Source organism: Acomys russatus, chromosome 18 (genome assembly GCF_903995435.1).
Source record: "Acomys russatus chromosome 18, mAcoRus1.1, whole genome shotgun sequence".
NCBI classification, from domain to species: Eukaryota; Metazoa; Chordata; class Mammalia; order Rodentia; family Muridae; genus Acomys; species Acomys russatus.
In genome coordinates this window covers 784,661-803,270 of record NC_067154.1, presented here as the reverse complement: position 1 = coordinate 803,270, position 18,610 = coordinate 784,661, and the positions used below count along the sequence as shown (strand labels likewise).

General features: G+C 43.4%; 1 protein-coding gene across 3 annotated transcripts in view; it reads left to right on the top strand.

The window, feature by feature from the left end:
- Positions 1-8,034: 8,034 nt before the first annotated feature.
- Xpo4 (exportin 4) overlaps positions 8,035-18,610 on the top strand; it is an 87,916-nt gene continuing 77,340 nt past the window's right edge. The window contains exon 1 of one of the 3 annotated variants that reach the window (XM_051160624.1): positions 8,035-8,204. In XM_051160624.1, the coding sequence (XP_051016581.1) occupies positions 8,136-8,204 (69 nt within the window). In that variant the 5' untranslated portion in view covers positions 8,035-8,135. The remainder of the gene's footprint in view (positions 8,205-18,610) is intronic. The other 2 variants (XM_051160626.1, XM_051160625.1) reach the window with 2 other exon arrangements.

The window sequence follows — 18,610 nt, the reverse complement described above, 5'->3', positions numbered from 1 at the left end:
GAGACATGGCAACAGTCAAAGAAAGCGTGGTGGTAAAAAGCTGGCCCATCAGACTTCATCCACACACGACACGGCAATGGGATGAGGCTGTAAACCTCCAAAGCCACCCCCAGTGGTATTCTTCCTCCGGCAAGGCTCCCCCTTCCCAAACAGCACCATCAACTAGGGACCAAGTACGCAGATACAGGAACCTGTGGACCGCGGTTTTCACTCCAACCATCACACCTCTGTAGCACCGCGCCACTCTGGGAGCAGCCCTTACAGCAGCAAGGGAGTTCCTTTAAAGCCTGTGAGTAACTGTCGCTCACTCATAAGTGAAATAAGTCTTGGGAGGCAGAGGCAGAGAAACAAGCATGTGGACAATTTGGACGCCAGCTGTGTAGTGTCAGCGTGGCTGTAAAATGAATAAGTTGATATGTAGACATATGCACACATGCACACGCACAATGGAAGGTTATTTAGCCTTATAAGAGAGAGAATAGCATACATTACAATGTACGTTAGTTAGTCTTGAGGGTATCACAGAGATGATTTTACTTCAAGTTGTATGTCTCACTTATTTTTCTTGCCTACTTGCTCCGCTGATTGTAGGTGCTAGTTTTTAACACGATTTTATTTATGCCACTACCTCCCTTCCAAGCCCCAACCCTAGGTAGGAGAGATAGAAGGTTAGAAGGGACAGGTGACATAGGCCTCTTTAGACTTGGTTCCAGCTGGCTAGGGTCATCAGGCTCTTTGGGGGAAAATACCAGTCTCAATATTCAGGATGTCTAGCAGCCCAGCAACAGCGAACGGCAAATGCAGCAGGACAAAGGAGCAGCCTCCTTCCTCCTCCGTCCATCTCCTCAAAGCCCCTTCCTCCTTCTTGGCTCAGGTATTTATACTCTTCCAGAGTCCTTGGAATTCCGCAAACTCCAGCTGGCAAAGACCACGCCCCACACAAGGCAATTATCAGCCATGGACAAACTAAAGCAGTCCCATATCCCACACTTGGGATTAAAACAAAAACTTGTTTATATAACATTACCGAGTGGTTGTTGTTTTGTTTTTCTAGACAGGGTTTCCTCTGTGTAATAGCCCTCCAAACTCTCTTTGTAGACCAGACTGGCCTCGAACTCACAGAGATCTGCCTGCCTCTGCCTCCCAAGTGCTGGGATTAAAGGCGTGTGTCACCACGCCTGGCTACATTACTGAGTTGTTGTTTTTTGTTTGTTTGTTTTGTTTTGTTTTTTCTGTAGCTGGGTGGTGATTTGTTACTGAGTTTGTTTGTTTTAAATCTTTATTTAACGTACATGGATGTTCTGCCTGCGTGTATGCATGTCAGTGTGAGGGTGTCAGATCCCCTGGAGCCCAGAATAACAGACAGTTGTGAGCTGCCATGTGGGTGCTGAGAATTGAACCCAGGTCCTTTGGAAGGACGGTCAGTACTCTTAACCTCTGAGCCATCTCTCAAGCCCCCCATTACTGAGTTTTTAAAGAAACCAAAACATCCACTGCTGCTGCCGCCTTTCCATATTGTACTAAATACAAACACAAGAGGGGGCATTGGTACAAATGATGAAATGGTGTGCTTTCCTACATCAACTGAGATGACCATGCCACTTAGCCTTCTAACCTGTTAGTGTGGCATCTTGCATTTACAGATTTCATATGTTCAGTGCAAAGATTTTTAGAGTAAGTGTGCATGATGTGTGTGCACATAGGTCAGAGGACCTTAGTTTTTTGTTTTAATAGAGTCTGTCACTTGGAACCCCTCACTAGGCTAGTGTGGCTGGCCAGTGAGCACAGGGTCCATCTATCTTTTTCTTCTTTGTGCTGGGATTGTAAGCACATACTAAGACAAACAAGGGGCCTGTGGAAGTCAGAAATGGCATTGGGTTTCCCAGAACTGGAGTTATAGGGGCTGCAGAGAACTGAACCTGTTTCCACAAGAGCAGTCAAGTGTTCTTAGACGCTGAACCATCTCTGCAGTGCCCTATTTTATTTTATTTTTTGCTCTCTAGGGATTGAATTCAGGTCCTCGGAGTTGCAAGGCAAGCACTTTATGGACTGAGTTATCGTCTCCGCTGGGTTGCTTCTCTGTTGCTGTGTGCAAAACCATGACCTTGAGGAAGGTGTTTATTTCCATTTATGGCCCATCATTGAGAAGCCAGGGCAGGGACTCAAAGCCTGGAGGCAGGAAGTGAAGCAGACCATGGAGAAATACTGCTCACTCACTTGGTCTCCATGGCTTGCTTAGCTTGTTGTCTTATAAAGCCCAGGATCATCTGCCCAAGGGTGGTGCCACGCACAATGGGCTGGGCCCTCCCAAATCAATCATCAATCAAGAAGATGTCCCATAGACGTGCCCGTTAGGACAAATTGATGGAGACAGTGCCTCTCCCTGGGTGTCTCTAGTTTGTGCCAAATTGACAAACACAAACCAGTACATTTCCTCAGCCCTACAAAGATGATTTTATTAGTCAGCTTTGCATTGGGAAAAATACAAGCTTTTTTAGCTTTGAGCTTCGGAGGTTCAAAGTTCAAGACAGGTAGTGGTGGGTGTTGTTAGGTCTCTGTGCAGGCAGTGAATTGCAATGACAGAGCGCATTTCAGAATGAGTAGTAGTCAGGCAAAGTGGAGAAACTGGCAAGATTCCACATCCTTGAAACTTCTTTTTTATAGCTGGGTGTAGTAGCTCACACCTTTAATCTCAGTACTCAGAGGCAAGGGTGGGCACCAGCCTACAGAGTTTCAGGACAGCCAGGGCTACACAGAGAAACAAAACAACAACAACAACACAAATCTTTAACAGAACTTATCAGTGCAATCATATGATTCTGGGCCTTTGTGTCTGGTTTTGTTGTTGCTAGAGATTTGGATTACTGACACTGTCGATTCTGATTTCCAATTTCCTTATGGTCCAGTTGGGGGTAGATTGTATATTTCTATGATTTACATTTCACCTATTTATCCAACTTGTTGACATGTAATTATTTATAATATCTCTTATACTTTTTTTATTTCTGTAAAATCAGTTGTAATGTGCCCATTTATGATTGTACTTTGCCTTTTTACCCCCCAAAATGACCTAAAGGTTAATTTTGTAGATATTTTTTTAAAAACCAGACTCCTAGTTTCCTTTCTCTCTACTGCTTTTAGTCCTTTATTTCTGGTTAAAAAGTCATTGCATTGTTTCATGTGTGCATGCATGTGTGTATATGTGTATGTGTGATTACAGAACTTGGATCATCAATCCTGGGGACTGAACACAGGTCATCAGACTTGACAGCAAGCATCTTTATCCACTGGGCCAGCTGACCTGCCTCTCTTTAATCTTATTACTTTCTTCACCCATGCAGTTTTAGTGTAGTTGTCAGTTTTTCCTAGTTTAAGTTCGTTCTTTTTTTAAAAAGAATTTATTTGTTTTATTTATTTCTGAGACAGAGATTCTCTGTGTTGGCCTTGTACTAACTTTGTAGACCAGGCTGGCCTTGAACTCACAGCGATCCTCCTGCCTTTGCCTCCCGAGTGCTGGGATTAAAGGTGTGCGCCACCACCGCCTAGCTAAAAAAGAATTTAGTTTTAATCACATATATGTGCACATGAGTGCAGGTGCCCTCAGAGAAAGATTTCCTGGAGCTGGAGTTACAGGTGGTTTTGAGAAACTGGACTTAAATGCTGGTAATTGAAGTTGGGTCCTCTAGATGAGCAATAAACTCTTACCTCATGAGCCCTCTCTCCATTCCTCTAGTTTAAGTTGTAAAGCTAATATTTAAAGTTTCTTTTCTTTTTCTTCCTTCCTTTTTTACAAAGCCTGTGTAGCCTAGGCTGGCCTTGAACTTGGGGTCTTCTTTCCACAGTTCCCTGAATGGGAACACTGAAGGCATGCACTGCTATGCTCAGCTCTTTTCGGTGTAGTTCTGGCTGTCCTGAAACTCACTATGTAGACCAGGCTGGCCTTGAACTAAGAGATCTGCTTGCCTCTGCCTCCCAAGTGCTGGGATTAAAGGAGTGTGCCAGATCTCCTGAAACTCTCATATTATTTTCCACTTTCCCTGGTGATTTCTCTTGACCATTTGGTTGTTTACATGTCTACTGTTTAATTTTCACATATTTGCAGATTTTCTAGTTTTCCTTATGCCTTTAATTTCTAGTGTCATTTCACTGTAATTAGAAAAGATACTTCGGGGGCTGGAGAGATGGCTCAGAGGTTAAGAGCACTGTCTGTTCTTCCAAAGGTCCTGAGTTCAATTCCCAGCAACCATATGGTGGCTCACAACCATCTATAATGAGATCTGGTGCCCTCTTCTGGCGAGTAGGCACACATACAAGCAGAATATGTATAAATAAATAAATAAATAAATAAATATCCCCTTAAAAAAAAAAAAAAAAAAGAAAAGATACTTCATGTTACTTTATTTATTTATTTTAGTTTTTCCAGACAGGGTTTTTTTGTGCAGCCCTGGCTGTCCTCGAACTTGGTCTGTTGATCAGTCTGGTCTTGAACTCAGAGATCCGCCTGTCTTTGCATCTACATGGTTGCCAGATTCTGAAACTGGAGTTATAGACAATCACGAGCCACCATGTAGGTGCTGTGAATCTAACTCAGGTCATCTAAAAGCGCAGCCAGTGCTCTTGACCACCCATTCGTCTCCCCTGCCCTGTCCACCGAGTCTAGTTAGTGCTGCTTGTTGGAAGGTTGACTCATCCTGCTGATTTGGTCTTGCACAGGAAATCATAGCTGCAGTGAGTTTGTGGGTGCAATGACCATATCATGGCCATGAGATGGCATTTCACTGCATTCCTCCTGATTCTCTGGCTCTTACAGGCTTTCTAGCCCTCTTCTGGATGCTTCCTAAGCCTTGGGGACAGGCCTTGATATAGATGTCCCATTTAGAACTGAGAATTCAATAGACACTTATTCTCAACACTTTGACCAGTTATGAATCTGCACTAACTACTCACCAGTACAGAGAGAAGCTTCTCTGGCCAAGGTTCAGTGCAGCACTAATGTATGGGTATAAGCACAAATGTGTTGTTTTAAAACAAAATCTCCATTGTTCAATTTTACCAATAAAGATTCGGGAGCCAGATGATAGGGTGAAAATCTGCTAGCTCAGACAGGCAGAGAAAGCACCCAGCTGACCTTCCTACTTAGCTAACATCCCAGCAGGAAAGAGCCCCTTCTCCTTCTAGCTGTCTTTAAAACTTTCCAAATGTCCCTCCTTTCTACGTCCTGTGCACCTTTCTATCCATCCTCTGGACTTCTTACTGTCTATGGTTTTTTTTCTTATATTCACTTTCCTATGGTTGCTTGCTCTGCCTCTTGACCTCTGGTTGACTTTATTTAATCCTGTTTACAGAAAGCTCTTGGATTAAAGGTGTGTGCTAGGGCTGAGCCACGCCACAAGTAGAAACAGGCTTTTCTAGTACATAAGTTGGGGTTCACAGTGATCAAATATCCTGCTACAAGTATGTTGTTTAACGAAACAATAGTTGTAGGTTCTTTCATAGATGAACCTTCTAAACCACTGAGATCTGACCAGCTATAAATATTATTTTTCAAATAATTTTATGCACCTAAGCAGTTATCTTAGTGCTTCACATAATGGATACATATTTGGCCAATTGCAGCAAGCTGCAAAAAAGATTATAAAATTATTTGTTGCAGATACTAGTTTATATCTGTAGAAATATGACAAATGAATATCTTATAAAAATGTATGAGGCAAAAAAAAAAAAAAAAAGAAAGGAAAAAACAAAACAAAAAAAAATGTATGAGGCTTCTGGGCGAGTTGGTGCACACCTTTAATCCTAGCACTTGGGAGGCAGAGGCAGGTGGATTGCTGTGAGTTTGAGGCCACCCTGGTCTAAAAAGCGAGTCCAGGACAGCCAGCCAAGGCTACACAGAGAAACCCTGTTTTGGAAAAAACAATGTGTGAGGCTTAATAATGCTTTAGTTGAGGCCTTGGATTCAAAAGAACACGTTGTATGCAATGAAAGGAGAACTTTACAACATGGACTCCTTTAAGAATGAAGATAGAGGGGCTGGAGAGATGGCTCAGAGGTTAAGAGCACTGACTGTTCTTCCAAAGATCCTGAGTTCAATTCCCAGCAACCACATGGTGGCTCACAGCCATCTATGATGTAACCTGATGCCTTCTTCTGGCCTGAGGTATACATGTAGACCACTGTACAAATAATCAATAAATCTTAAAAAAAAAAAAAAAAAAAGAAGAAAAAGAAGAAGAAGGAAGATAGAGTTGGGCATGGTGGCCTTTAATCCCAGCACTTGGGAGGCAGAGGCAATTGGATCTCTGTGAGTTCGAGGCCAGCCTGCTCTACAAAGTGAGTCCAGGACAGCCAAGGCTAACACAGAGACACTCTGTCTTGAAAAAACAAAAAACAAACAAAAAGAAGATAGGAAAGTAGTTTACCAATGTCAGCATGAATGTGCTTTCTTTCTAGGTAACAGCTAATATTATTTTTATTTGTGTGAGTTCCAAATATCTCATATAATTGGGAACTGAGTGTTTTGGGGAAATTTTAAAGTTGTAAAATCTCAGTGTTGGATACTTCAGAATGTACCTACTTACCAGCCCCCCTCCGATACCTGACTCTCACTTCTCCTTGATTTATTAAGTAATAGCACTTTGGAGACTGAGGTGTGCCTACACACATAAAATTTTTAAAAAATTTAAAGGTGATGGGCTGGCTACACCCATATTAACCATTAAATAAGAAAATGCCCACAGACCTGCCCACAGGATAATCTGATGGAGCCAGGACTTCAATTGAGATCTTCTCTTCCCAGAGAAGTCTACATTTCTATCAAGTTGAGAAAAACTAACCAGCACAGTGTATGGTATGGTTGGGGGAATGCAGACAGGGGTGCAGAGGTCAGGGGGTAACTTCACAGAGTCAGTTCTCTCCACTTGCGCTGTATTTGAGGACTGAGCCATTTGGCTGGCCCAGGTTCACACAAATCTTAACATGATTCACAACAATCTTAAAAATGAACAGCATTTTAACTAATGTTGCCATCTGGTAATGAAGTGAAAGGCACTTCCTTTATTTCTCAAGCATTAATTTACTTTGTCAAAAAAAAAAAACAAAAAACAAAAAACAAAAAACAAACAAACCTGGCCAGGCATGGTGTTGGATGCCTTTAATCCCAGCACTAGGGAGGCAGAGGCAGGTGGATCTTTGTGTGTTTGAGGCCAGCCTGGTTTACAGAGTGAGTTCTTAGACAGCCAGGGCTACATAGAAAAACCCTGTCTCACAGAGAGGGGTATGGGGTGGGAGGAAGAATATATGTGTTTCGCTACAGTTAATAATGCACTTCTGGTGGCTGTAGAGATGGCTTAGTGGTAAAGAGCATTGGCCGCTTTTTTAGGAGCCCCAGATTCAATCAATTCCCAGCACCCACATGACAGCTCACAACTTTCTGTAACTCTAGTTTCAGGGGATTTGACACTCTCACACAGACATACATGCAGGCAAAACACCAATGTACATAAAGAAATCTGGTGGCAGCTGAGCTCTCACTGGATTCGGGAAGCCAGGTGGTTAAGGAGATGGTTTCAATCAAGGACACCAACCTTTCCATCCTCGGCTGCCCCCACCTCTCAGCAGAAGGAACCGCGAAGCGGGCAGTTCAGGGCTTAGGGACACCTTAAGAAGAGCAATGGAAGGACATTTCCAAGGCTAAGAGATCCTGCTCCACGCTGGAGAGCCTACGCGAGCGAGAGGAAGCTACTGCACTGGCCAGGCTCCCGTACCTTAGCCTACACCGAATGGGCAGAGCGTCTAGGATTCCCCAACCGCGCGCCCCGCTCCTAACTGGGAACCTTTCACGCATGCGCAGAGCCCAGTGCCGCGCGGGATGCCCGGCCGCGGCTGACAGAGCCAACCGCCCGGCCTCGCCCGGCGCCGGCTGCCGCCGCCCTCACCCCAGCGCCGTGACCGGGCTCACGCTCGTCTCCTCCCAGCACCTCAGGACTCCGCGGTCCCGTCAGGCCGCTGAGGGCGCGACGCCGACGGCGGCTGCGACGGCCCGGGAGCGCGAGAGGCGCCGGGGTCGCGGCGGCGATTGGCCGGCCGCGGCGCCTGCTCCCATAATGCAGCGCATGGCGCGTCATTGAAGAGAGACCATGATGGCGGCGGCGCTGGGGCCCCCAGAAGTGATCGCTCAGCTGGAGAACGCGGCCAAAGTTCTGATGGTGAGGATGCCGGGCCCGGAGAACCGCGGCGGGATCAGTGGGACTCCTGCTGGCTCTCCCGCAGCAGACGTGCTGTCGGCTGGGTTGGTGGCCGGAGAGGGCCTTGGGAGGTGGTGGTGGCGTGGCGCAGGATTCCCCATCCTACTTTCCTCCTGCCTTGGTCCTTTACTTTTAGAGCTGTCCTCTTCCCTGACCGCCTTGCTCCTCAGCCTGGCATTAGGGTGTAGTGGTGTAAGATGGAAGGGTTTCCTGTGCCGCCTGCTTCGCTCTACATCGCCCTGGGCAGACTGGGTAGCAGACTGAGCAAAGCACGGGGAGGGAGGTTGGGGTGAAACACCGCAGGACTCAGGTTAGGGAACATTCTTGGGACGTGTCTGCATGACGCTGGGGGAGTCGATCCTGTTAGCGGAGGGATGGCAAAGTGTGGGTGCTGTTAGCAAACCCTTGCTCCCCTTCCTTGGGCTTCGGGTTCCCTAGCTCTTTGCCTGACGTGCATGCAGGCAGTTCTAGGTAACCGCAACCGGCGGCACGTGGACGGACCGGCAGGAGGGAGGGAAGGGAGGGTAGGTAATCTTTAGGACCAAGGTCGTTGGAACAAAACTCGGTTCAAGAGGGATCTCCTTGTGGGTTTCGCGTTTTGGAAAACTGACTTTATGGTACTTGTTAACTTAAGTCTTACAACTACCACCAAGTAGTTTGATGAGGGTGTTTGAGCAGGACCAGTCAGGATTATAAACAGTATTCTACACGAGAAGCAAAAGTAAGGATAAACTGCATCCAGTTACTCAGTAGACTTTTAAAATTATGACGACTGCGTTTGTAGATTTTTTTTTTTAACTTAGAGGTCCATTTTATTACTTGAAGTGATTTAGAGTTTTTAAGAATTGAATGCAGGGCTGGAGAGATGGCTGAGTGGTTAAGAGCACTAACTGCTCTTCCACAGGTCCTGGATTCAATTCCCAGCAGCCACATGGTGGCTCACAACCATCTGTAATGGAATCCGAGTACCTCTTCTGGTGAAAAACAGAGCGTGCATATACATAAAATAAATCTTAAAAATCTTTTTAAAAAATTGAATGCAGCCAGATTATTTATTTATTTTGGTCCTGGACTTATTTTACTTTAAGGTTAGTGTTTCAGAATATTTTAGTTAGGGTCTGGAGAGATGGCTCGGTGGTTAAGAGCACATTCTGCTCTTCCTGAGACCCTGAGTGGGTTCCCAGCACCTCTGTCAGGTGGTGTAGCTGCAGTTCCAGGGGCATCCCCACTAACATGCACATACCCATACACTGACATAAATATATAATTAAGAAATGTTAAGACATTTAACCTCTGAGCCATCCTTCTAGCCCGGGGTGCTGTTTTTAATTAGATTCTGCATTCAAACAGCACAGTAGTGCTCTATTATTTAAATTGATAGATTAATTGATGATGCTCATTATTGGCCTGATGGACAGTTTTAATATTTGTGCTTGACAACACATCCTTTCTCTTTCCTGGTAAGGCTGGTTCTTAGTTAACTGTTAACAGGTGGGTAAGGAAAATGGTACTAATATTCTCTTGAGTGCTAGAGTTTTGTTGAGAGAAACTGAGGTTCAAAGCAGTATGTTACAGGACAAGTTAGTGATGAGACCGATCTATAACTCAGTTCAGACTTACATTTCAGAGTTCAGAACTTTTACCCTGTAGCACAGGCTAGGTTAGAACTCATTATGCGTGTAGTCCATTGGTGACCTTGACCTTCTGGGAGACCTGTCTGGGTCACAAGCATGAAAAAAAAAGCATCCTGACTTTAAAAAAAAATTTTTTTTGTGTTGTTTTTCCAAGATAGGGTTTCTCTGTGTAGCCCTGGCTGTCCTGGACTTGCTCTTGAGACCAGGCTGGCCTCGAACTCACAGTGATCCACCTGCCTCCCAAGTAGTGCTGGCGTTAGAGGCATATGCCACCACAGCTGGCCCAGTGATGCCTTTCTGAACAGTAATAGATTGGACTAAATCTATCCAGAACTATGGGATATGGGGCAATTACAAGTACCCTAAGTACTCTTCCCAGCATACTTCAGAGATGACTGTTTCTGGAGTCTCTGCATGGAACAACTCTAGTATTATAAAAACGTGCATACAGGCCTACCAGTGTGATGGTTCATGTGTTTAATTCCAGCACTTAGGAGGCAGAAACAGGAGGATCTCTGCTAGGTTAGGCCTGGTCTACATAGAGAGTTCTAGGACAGCCTAGGCTACATACATAGTGAGACTCTGTTTAAAAAACAAACAAACTAAACTAAACTAAAAACCAAACTAAAACAGAAAACAAGCAAAAGAAAATATCTCGGGAAGAATATGTAGAAAAGTAATAAATAATAATTAAAAAAAAATTTTTTTTTGAGACAAGGTTTCTCTGCGTAGCCTTGGCTGTCCTAGACTTGCTTTGTAGACTAGGCTGGCCTCTGCCTCCCAAGTACTGGGATTAAAGGCATGTGCCACCATGCTTAATTTAAAAAATTTTAAGGCAGGCTCTCTCTATATATATATTCCTGGCTGTTCTGGAACTCACTGCACAGAACAGGCTCACCTCGAATTTACAGATCTACCTATTTCTGCCTCCCAAGTAAATGCTGAAATTAAAGGCAAGTGCCACCACATCTGGCCACCAAGAACATATAAAAACAAAAATGAAGAGTATTCATGACTTGTTGTAGCACTTACTAAAGTCTCTATAGAAACTACAGTAATTGAATTGTTAGTGCATTGGCATGGAAAAGAACTGAAAGTTGTAACAGAATGATCCAAAGCAACTAAGTATGATAGTGCTTCAAGCTGTCAACACAGGGGAAGTAAGTGCTGCTAGTAGAAATATAAAATATGATAAGTTTTGATAAAAATCTTAGCATTGTGTTCTAGAAGCTTTAAAAATTCATTTTTTTTTTTTTTTTTTTTTTTGGACCCTGCTACATCACTTCTAGGCATTTATTCAGGCTGTACAAGTAAAATGCTATTCTATGATATTTAATTAAAAATTAAAAAAAAAATATTTAATTTTATGTGCGTTGGTGTGAGGGTGTTGGATCACCTGGAACTGGAGTTACAGACAGTTGTGAGGTGCCATGTGGGTGCTGGGAATTGAACCCAGGTCCTTTAGAAGAGCAGACAGGGCTCTTAATCACAGAACCATCTCTCCAGCCCATTTAATGAAATTTTATGGAATTTAAAAGAAGATCTAATAATATGTAGCGGGTTTTTTTGGGGAGGGATGGAGCACAATTTGTGACAAGATCTCTTTATGTAGCCCTGGCTGTCCTGGAATTCCCTATGTAGATCAGGCTGGCTGCAAATTCACAGAGATCTGTCTGTGCCACCACACCTGGTTGACTTTTTTTTAATTTTAATTTTTTTGGTTTTTCGAGACAGGGTTTCTCTGTGTTATCTTGGCTGTCCTGGACTTGCTTTGTAGACCAGGCTGGCCTCGAACTCACAGTGATCCACCTGCCTCTGCCTCCCGAGTGCTGGGATTAAAGGCGTGCGCCACCACGCCTGGCTTTGATTTTTTTTTTTTTTTTTTTTTTTAATGGAAAGACCTGAGTGGATATGGAAAGATGTTCAAGATAAGTGAGGTAGAAGTCCAGAAAAGAACTTATGACATATTTTGGTTTCTTTAAAAAAATGTAGTCTAGTACTTTGGGAGTTGGGGACAGGCTGGATCTCTGAGTTTGAAGCTAGCCTGGTCAACCATGGAGAGCAGTGCTTTTCAATGTTCCTGATGTTGTGACACTTTGATACAGTTACTCATGTTGTGGTGACCCCCAGCCATAAAATGTTTTTGTTGCTCCTTCATCACTATAATTTGCTACAGTTATACATCATAATGTTAATCTGTGATATGCAGGATATCTGACATGTATCCTTGTTGGAGACCCTTATGTTGAGAATCACTGACAGAGAGTTCTGCGATAGCCAGAGCTACATAGTGAGACTCTGTCTCAAGCAACCAGCACACTAAGCTAGGCGTGGTGGCCTGTAATCCCAGCACTTAGGGAGGCAAGGCAAGCTGGTCTATGTGAATTTGAGGCCAGCTTGTTCTACAAAGTGAGTCCAGGGCAGCCAAGGCTACACAGAGAAACCCTGTCTCGAAAAACAAAAACAAAAAACAAAAACAAAACAAAACAAAAATAGAATAAGAAGAAAAATCTTCATATATATTTGAATCTACATAGAACAGCAGTGGAAGGTCTGCTGCCTTGTAGAAGTTCTGATTAAGGCAGTATTTCATTCTGTTTCCTGGTAGTCAGTGGCTGAAAGCCTTTAGATCTGAACGCTCAGCAGAGTTATTGCTGTTTTACATTCCAGCTGTAAATGAAAGTACTGCTGGGCTGGTCCGAAGGTAGTGAGTTATCACAATTGATTGTTCACAGTCAGTTACAGATTGAACTCCTGTTCTACACTTTCCCCCCTTCTCACTACTGCACTTGACTAGTCTTTAAAAAAAAAAAAAAAGAAAGAAAGAAAGTACTGCTGAAAGTTGTAAAATACAAAGCATTCTTTTGTTAAATATTTCACTGTGCAGCTGCTGGCAGGGGTTGGCTTAGTTGGTGGGGTGCATACTGGACAAGCATCAGAACTTCCATTCAGAGTCCCAGAAGCAGATGCCGCAGTACGAGGCTGTAACCCAGCCCTGCACACAGGCAAGCACCCTGGAGCTTCATGGCCACCTAGGTCCGTCAGTTGGTGAGCTCTGGGTTCAAACAAGACAAGGTGGGAAACAATAGAGGGAGGCACTTGACAGCAACCTCCAGCCTCCACAGAACACCTGCACATGTGCATAAATGAGCACACACTGTGCACACATGTGGTATACACTTAAGGGCGTAATAGTGATTTATGAGTAAGACAAGTCACAAAACATGGCATTTTGCTGTCACAGTGTTTAAAAATTATCATTATTAAATTTATGTGTATGGGTGTTTTGCTTTGTATGTATGTCTGTGCACCATGTATATGCTTGATTCTTTGCTGAGTTCAAAAAAGGGTGTCAGATTGCCTGGAACTCGAGTTTACATAAGGTTGTGAGCCACTATATGGATATTTCAAATTGAACCCGGGCCCTCTGGAGGAGCAGCCAGTGCTCTTTACCACTGAAGCATCTCTCCAGACCTCATAATTTTTATATAATATAGCAGTAGTTGATGTGATGTCTTGACTGGTCATGTTTTTCTATAAGTGTGTTAAGCTTGTTTGTTTTGTTTTTAGATAAGGTCTCAACTATGTAGCCTTGACTGGCCTGGAACATAGACCAGGCTGGCCTTGAACTCTAGATATACACCTGCCTCTGCCTCCAAAGTGTGTGCGATGTGTTGTTTCCAGAAATTCTTTTTGCAAGTTCATTTTCAGTTAGTAGTGAAAATGACATGAGTGGCCCTTGCCAAACATAAGACTGCATTTTTAAAAAATAAAGATATTTCTGCTGATGTATTTGTTACTACAGCTGACATTAGAATGGTTTTCTGGTTAATTATTTTGAAGTATTAAGTACATTTAGAGCTTATGATTCTTGGGGATTTTTTTCTAAAGTTTAACTATACAAATCAGTCTTAGGTAAGTTTGAATTTAGCTTAGATGTAAATGTACACAGTATTTTTGGTATAAGTCATGCAGTACTTTCTGGTTTTCGAGACAGGGTTTCTCTGTGTAGCTTTGGCTCTCCTGGATTCATAGACCAGGTTGGCCTCACACTCACAGAGCTCTGCCTGCCTCTGCCTCCCCGAGAGCTGGGGTTACAGGCGTGTGTGCCACCGTGCCTGGCTCATACAGTACATTCTTAGAGAGTCACTCATGAGTTGTATATAATTAAAAGTCCCTGATTGTGCATCTTTCTGTTTTATCTTTAATTATAAGAAAACAATTTAAAGGTTCTTCCTCAATAGAAATTAGTTCATGTAAAGTTTTGTATTAAAATAGCATCTTTGGCTGGTGGGATAGCTACAATGGTAAGGCTCTTGTCCAGTGTGCATCAGGCCGTGTGTTTAAAACTAATTTCTCCATTTCTAAGCTTTTAGTTACTTTTTTTTGGGGGGGGGTGTGGAAATTCAAAACCAGTGCTTGTAAACTGAAAAATTGTAGGGATTTCTTGAGGTGATTAATTCCCTTGCTTCTGTAATTTATTGACCCAAGTTCACTGAGTGTGGGTGGCAGTTGCTGTCAGGCTGTAGGTACTTTAGCGGCCAGGCTCTGGTGATAAGAGAGGCAAGATGGTTTCCTACTGGGGGGTTCCAGCATAGTCTGCATTGAAGTACCCTAGCATGTCACTGCTGCCAGCCAGGCCCAGGTCCCACTTCAGCCGTCGGAGGGACCTTGGTGCCCCAGTTTACCCTAAAGTATGCACACACATAATTGGCCACCATTCTGTCTTTACGATTCACTCGTCTTGTTGTCTGTCAGCTTTGCTTAGAAAACACAAGTTTCAAGATGAAATTATTAAGAACTTCAGAACAGTGACAATAGTGATGTCCTTTTGAAAGTAGGACCCTATGTGACTCTACAGAATGCCCTCCCATGAAGTCAGCTTGGCTCTTGTGTTACTGGCCACTGTCTGTCACCATTTGTGGTTCTGTTCCAGGGCCTTACTTGTCTGTGTTCATTTGGCTTAAGATGCCCTTCTCTGGCCTTTGCCAAGTTTACACACTGTTTCTTAGTTTCTGGAATTTATCTTGGTCTAGACTAAATGCTTTGCTTTGGTAACACTTCTTAAACCTGAAGTGATACACTGTGTGATTGCTGTAGCTAGAAGAGAGTTCCTAGGACATAAGGGGTCCTTTGAGTGCTTTTGTCTTGCAGCATCAAGCTTATGAAGGGGCACATCGTGTGCATTTGGTAGTCATTTGAGGTGTAACTATTTGAGCGGAGTGCTGTAGGGGAAGGCAGATTGCGCTGTGATAGAGTCTGGAGACAGATTCTTTAGCTTTGAACAGACCTTTTTTTCTTCCAAAGGACAGCAGCAGGCTTTCTTGCCAAGCTTCCTAGAGCACTTCCCCCACGGTGTGTCTCTGTGGCCACACAGTTTTCTCAGTTCTTCCTACTGTGTTTCATCCTAACATAAGGCATTTCATTTAATTCCTTCTGCCTGAAGAATGTTCTTCACTTTTCAGGGAAGCCTTTCTTTATTGACCCTGGAAGGCCAGATTCATCTGTTCTATACTGACCTAAATTTAGAACTGCCAATGTGTTATTTGATCAATACTGGTCTTCCTTGTTAGACTTTCTCTCCCCGCCCCCAAGACAGGGTTTCTCTGTGTAGCCTTGGGTGTCCTGGACTCACTCTGTAGACCTAGCTGGCCTGGAACTCACAGAGACCCACGTGCCTCTGCCTCCTGAGTGCTGGCATTACAGGTGTGTGCCACTGAGCCCAGCTTCTGGCTAGATTCTTAGTATGTATTTAGTTTGGGGACCTTGCTTGCTTTTCTTTGATAACTTATACCTAGCATCTGGCACAAGGCTTATCATAGAGTAGAAGGAAATGAACAACTAAATGCAGAAGAGAGTAGGATGCTGTGACCCAGAGGAAATAGGCAGGTGTGGCCTATGCTAAGTCCTTTTGCCACTGTAATTACCTTGAGTTTGCCTGCTGGTGAGACTTGGGAAATGCGAGACTTGAAGGTGGTCAACAAAGGTGGTGAGATTTTGAACAAGATTGGGGGTGGAGGAATATATTAACCTTAATTTTTTTTTTAATGCCAAAGTACTGATGAAAGAGAAATGACTCTGTGTGTGTGTGTGTGTGTATACTTTTTTTTTTTGAAAGCTGAGGACTACTTCCCCAAACAGGCTTAGGCTTTCTGTTCTCAACATTCATGTTAAAAATGAATTAAAAAAACCTTATGTAATCTGTAAGATAGCCATGTGTAATTATGAAATTATTTGCTTTCACCTATCAGGTGGTATCACTGAAAAGTCACAGTGTGTGTGTGTGTGCCACATACCATGTGGCTTGGTCATAGAACCTTGGCTAGAGAAGCAAGGGAAGGAAGACAGACAGACATGTTTGTAGTGAAACTGCAGTCAGTGGGGGTTCTCGAATGCGCCCACTCTATAACCACTTCAACCTGGACCTCAGGGTGTGCAGCACAGGGGAGGGCTAGGCTAGGCAGGAGGTCTCTGTAGGCAAGCAGTCTCAGGCTGTAAACAGCTGGGAGGAGGAAGCTTCAGCTTCTGTCTTGACACACATTGTTAATAAACCGTACTTGGACTCCCAAGAAAAGCGTGGCCATTTTTCTTTAGACTGTCACATAAGGGTAATGCCTTTGCCAGTTTCCCATGGGCTAATTGGTCTTGGAGTCCGCAACAGGCTGTGTGTGCCCATATCAAAACTCACAAAATTCACTCAGGACCTTGCTCAGGACTTCTCTGCACCCTGAAGTAGTGGCTGTGTGTTATACAGCACATCTTAAGAGTGTCACTGTGTATTTCTCTTCACAGTCACTTTCTGCTTTGTTAATTAATGACCTCTGCTTGAAATATGCTGACTTATTTCTTCTTGTTGGTATTCCTACTGTCCAAACACACTAGCAATGGATTCTAGACATTCATTTTTAGCAGGTCATTTCTTCCTATTCTGTCTTCTTTTCCTGATCTTGTATTATCAAAACATAGCACTTTAAAAACATTGATAGCACACATATTGCTGAGGAGAAGACAGACATGCCTGTTGCTTTATAATTATAAATTTCATTTTTAGATTTATAAAACCAATTAGAAAGATCACACGGGCTGGGTATGGAGTGCATACAATATATGTAAATATTTGCTTTTATGTCTTTCTTTAATTTATCTAGTTGTTACTGCACTACCAACCAGCTTGGCCAGTCTGACCTTCCCTCATTGATGTGTCTAACTTAGGTCATGGTCTAGCACTGGGCTTCTCTCTGCTCTTGTGATTTTCTTTCACTTTGGAAGGAGGTGCACGTGTTAAAATCTTTGCTCTAATGCTGCTTATTTTTTTGTTTGTTTGTTTGTTTTTCGAGACAGGGTTTCTCTGTGTAGCCTTGGCCATCCTGGACTCACTTTGTAGACCAGGCTGGCCTCGAACTCACAGCGATCCGCCTGCCTCTGCCTCCCAAGTGCTTTTTAGTTTGTTGTTGTTGTTGTTGTTGTTTTTTTTTTTTTTGCTTTTTAGTTTTTTTGAGACAGGGTTTCTCTGTGTAGCCTTGGCTGTCCTATATTCACTATGTAGATCAGGCTGGCCTTGAACTCATAGTGATCCGCCTGCCTCAGCCTCCCAAGTGCTGGGATTAAAGGTGTGCGCCACCACGCCCGGCTTGTTTTAAAATTTTAACCATTCCATCTGTGTCTGGTTTGGCAAGCTTTTTCTTACTCTTTTTCAAAGTTCCACTCCTTGGCCCTTTTCATGTAGTTAGAATTGTACAGCTGTATAAACCTTGCTGAGGTTTTAACAGGATTGTATCATTGTTTAATTTTGAGAGACCTGCATGCTTACTTTCAAGTATAGGTCTGATGTCATTGACTTCTCATTGCCAGTGGAAACCTGAAATGCAAATAAATATCTATCCTTGAGATTTCCCTATGAGTATGCTGCAGAGATGGGACCAGAAGCCAAGCTTCTCTGCTTGTATATCCTATTCTTGTCATCAAAGGCTGGCTAAAGGGGTTATGAGATAGTGTAGAACTTTCTACAATCAGGAAAAAATTAAGAGAGAGGAGGCGAGATGAGGAAATACATAAGGCTGTGTGGGACACAGGAGGGTATGAGTTAAGACAAAGTTGTGAACAATATTTTGCAACAAATTGGAGACGGTGGTAGAAGATGAAGGGAGTCTTAGCAAATGCAGAAATCTGGTGAGTTTGGCATCCTGGGTGGCTTTTATTTTTATTTTTTAAAAGAGGTTTATTTATTTATTATTACATATACGGTGTTCTGCCTACATGTACCCTTAGACACCAGAAGAGGGCATCAGATCTCATTATAGATGGTTGTGAGCCACCATGTGGTTGCTGGGAATTGAACTCAGGGCCTTTGTATGAGCAGCCAGTGCTCTTAACCTCTGAGCCATCTCTCCAGCCCCAGAATAAGATAATTTCTGGGAGAAAGTCTGTCTGAGAGGAAACCACAATTGGAAGGACAACTTTAGAAACTGTACTAGAGCAGTTTGAGGGATTAGTCAGGGAGGTGACTCGCACTTGTTACCAGAAAAAGACAGTGGCTGAAATCTATAGAACTTCTAGGAGAGCACTGGGAAACACAGATAAGTAGGTTTACTTATTATTTATTTAGTTACTTGGATTTTGTGGTTGTTTGTTGTTTTTTTGAGAGAGGGGCTCAGTGTTAGGCTTGCCTTTACCCCTAGTACTGAGGGAACACCCCCTCTCGACCCTCCCATCCCCAGACCAGGCTGACCTGGA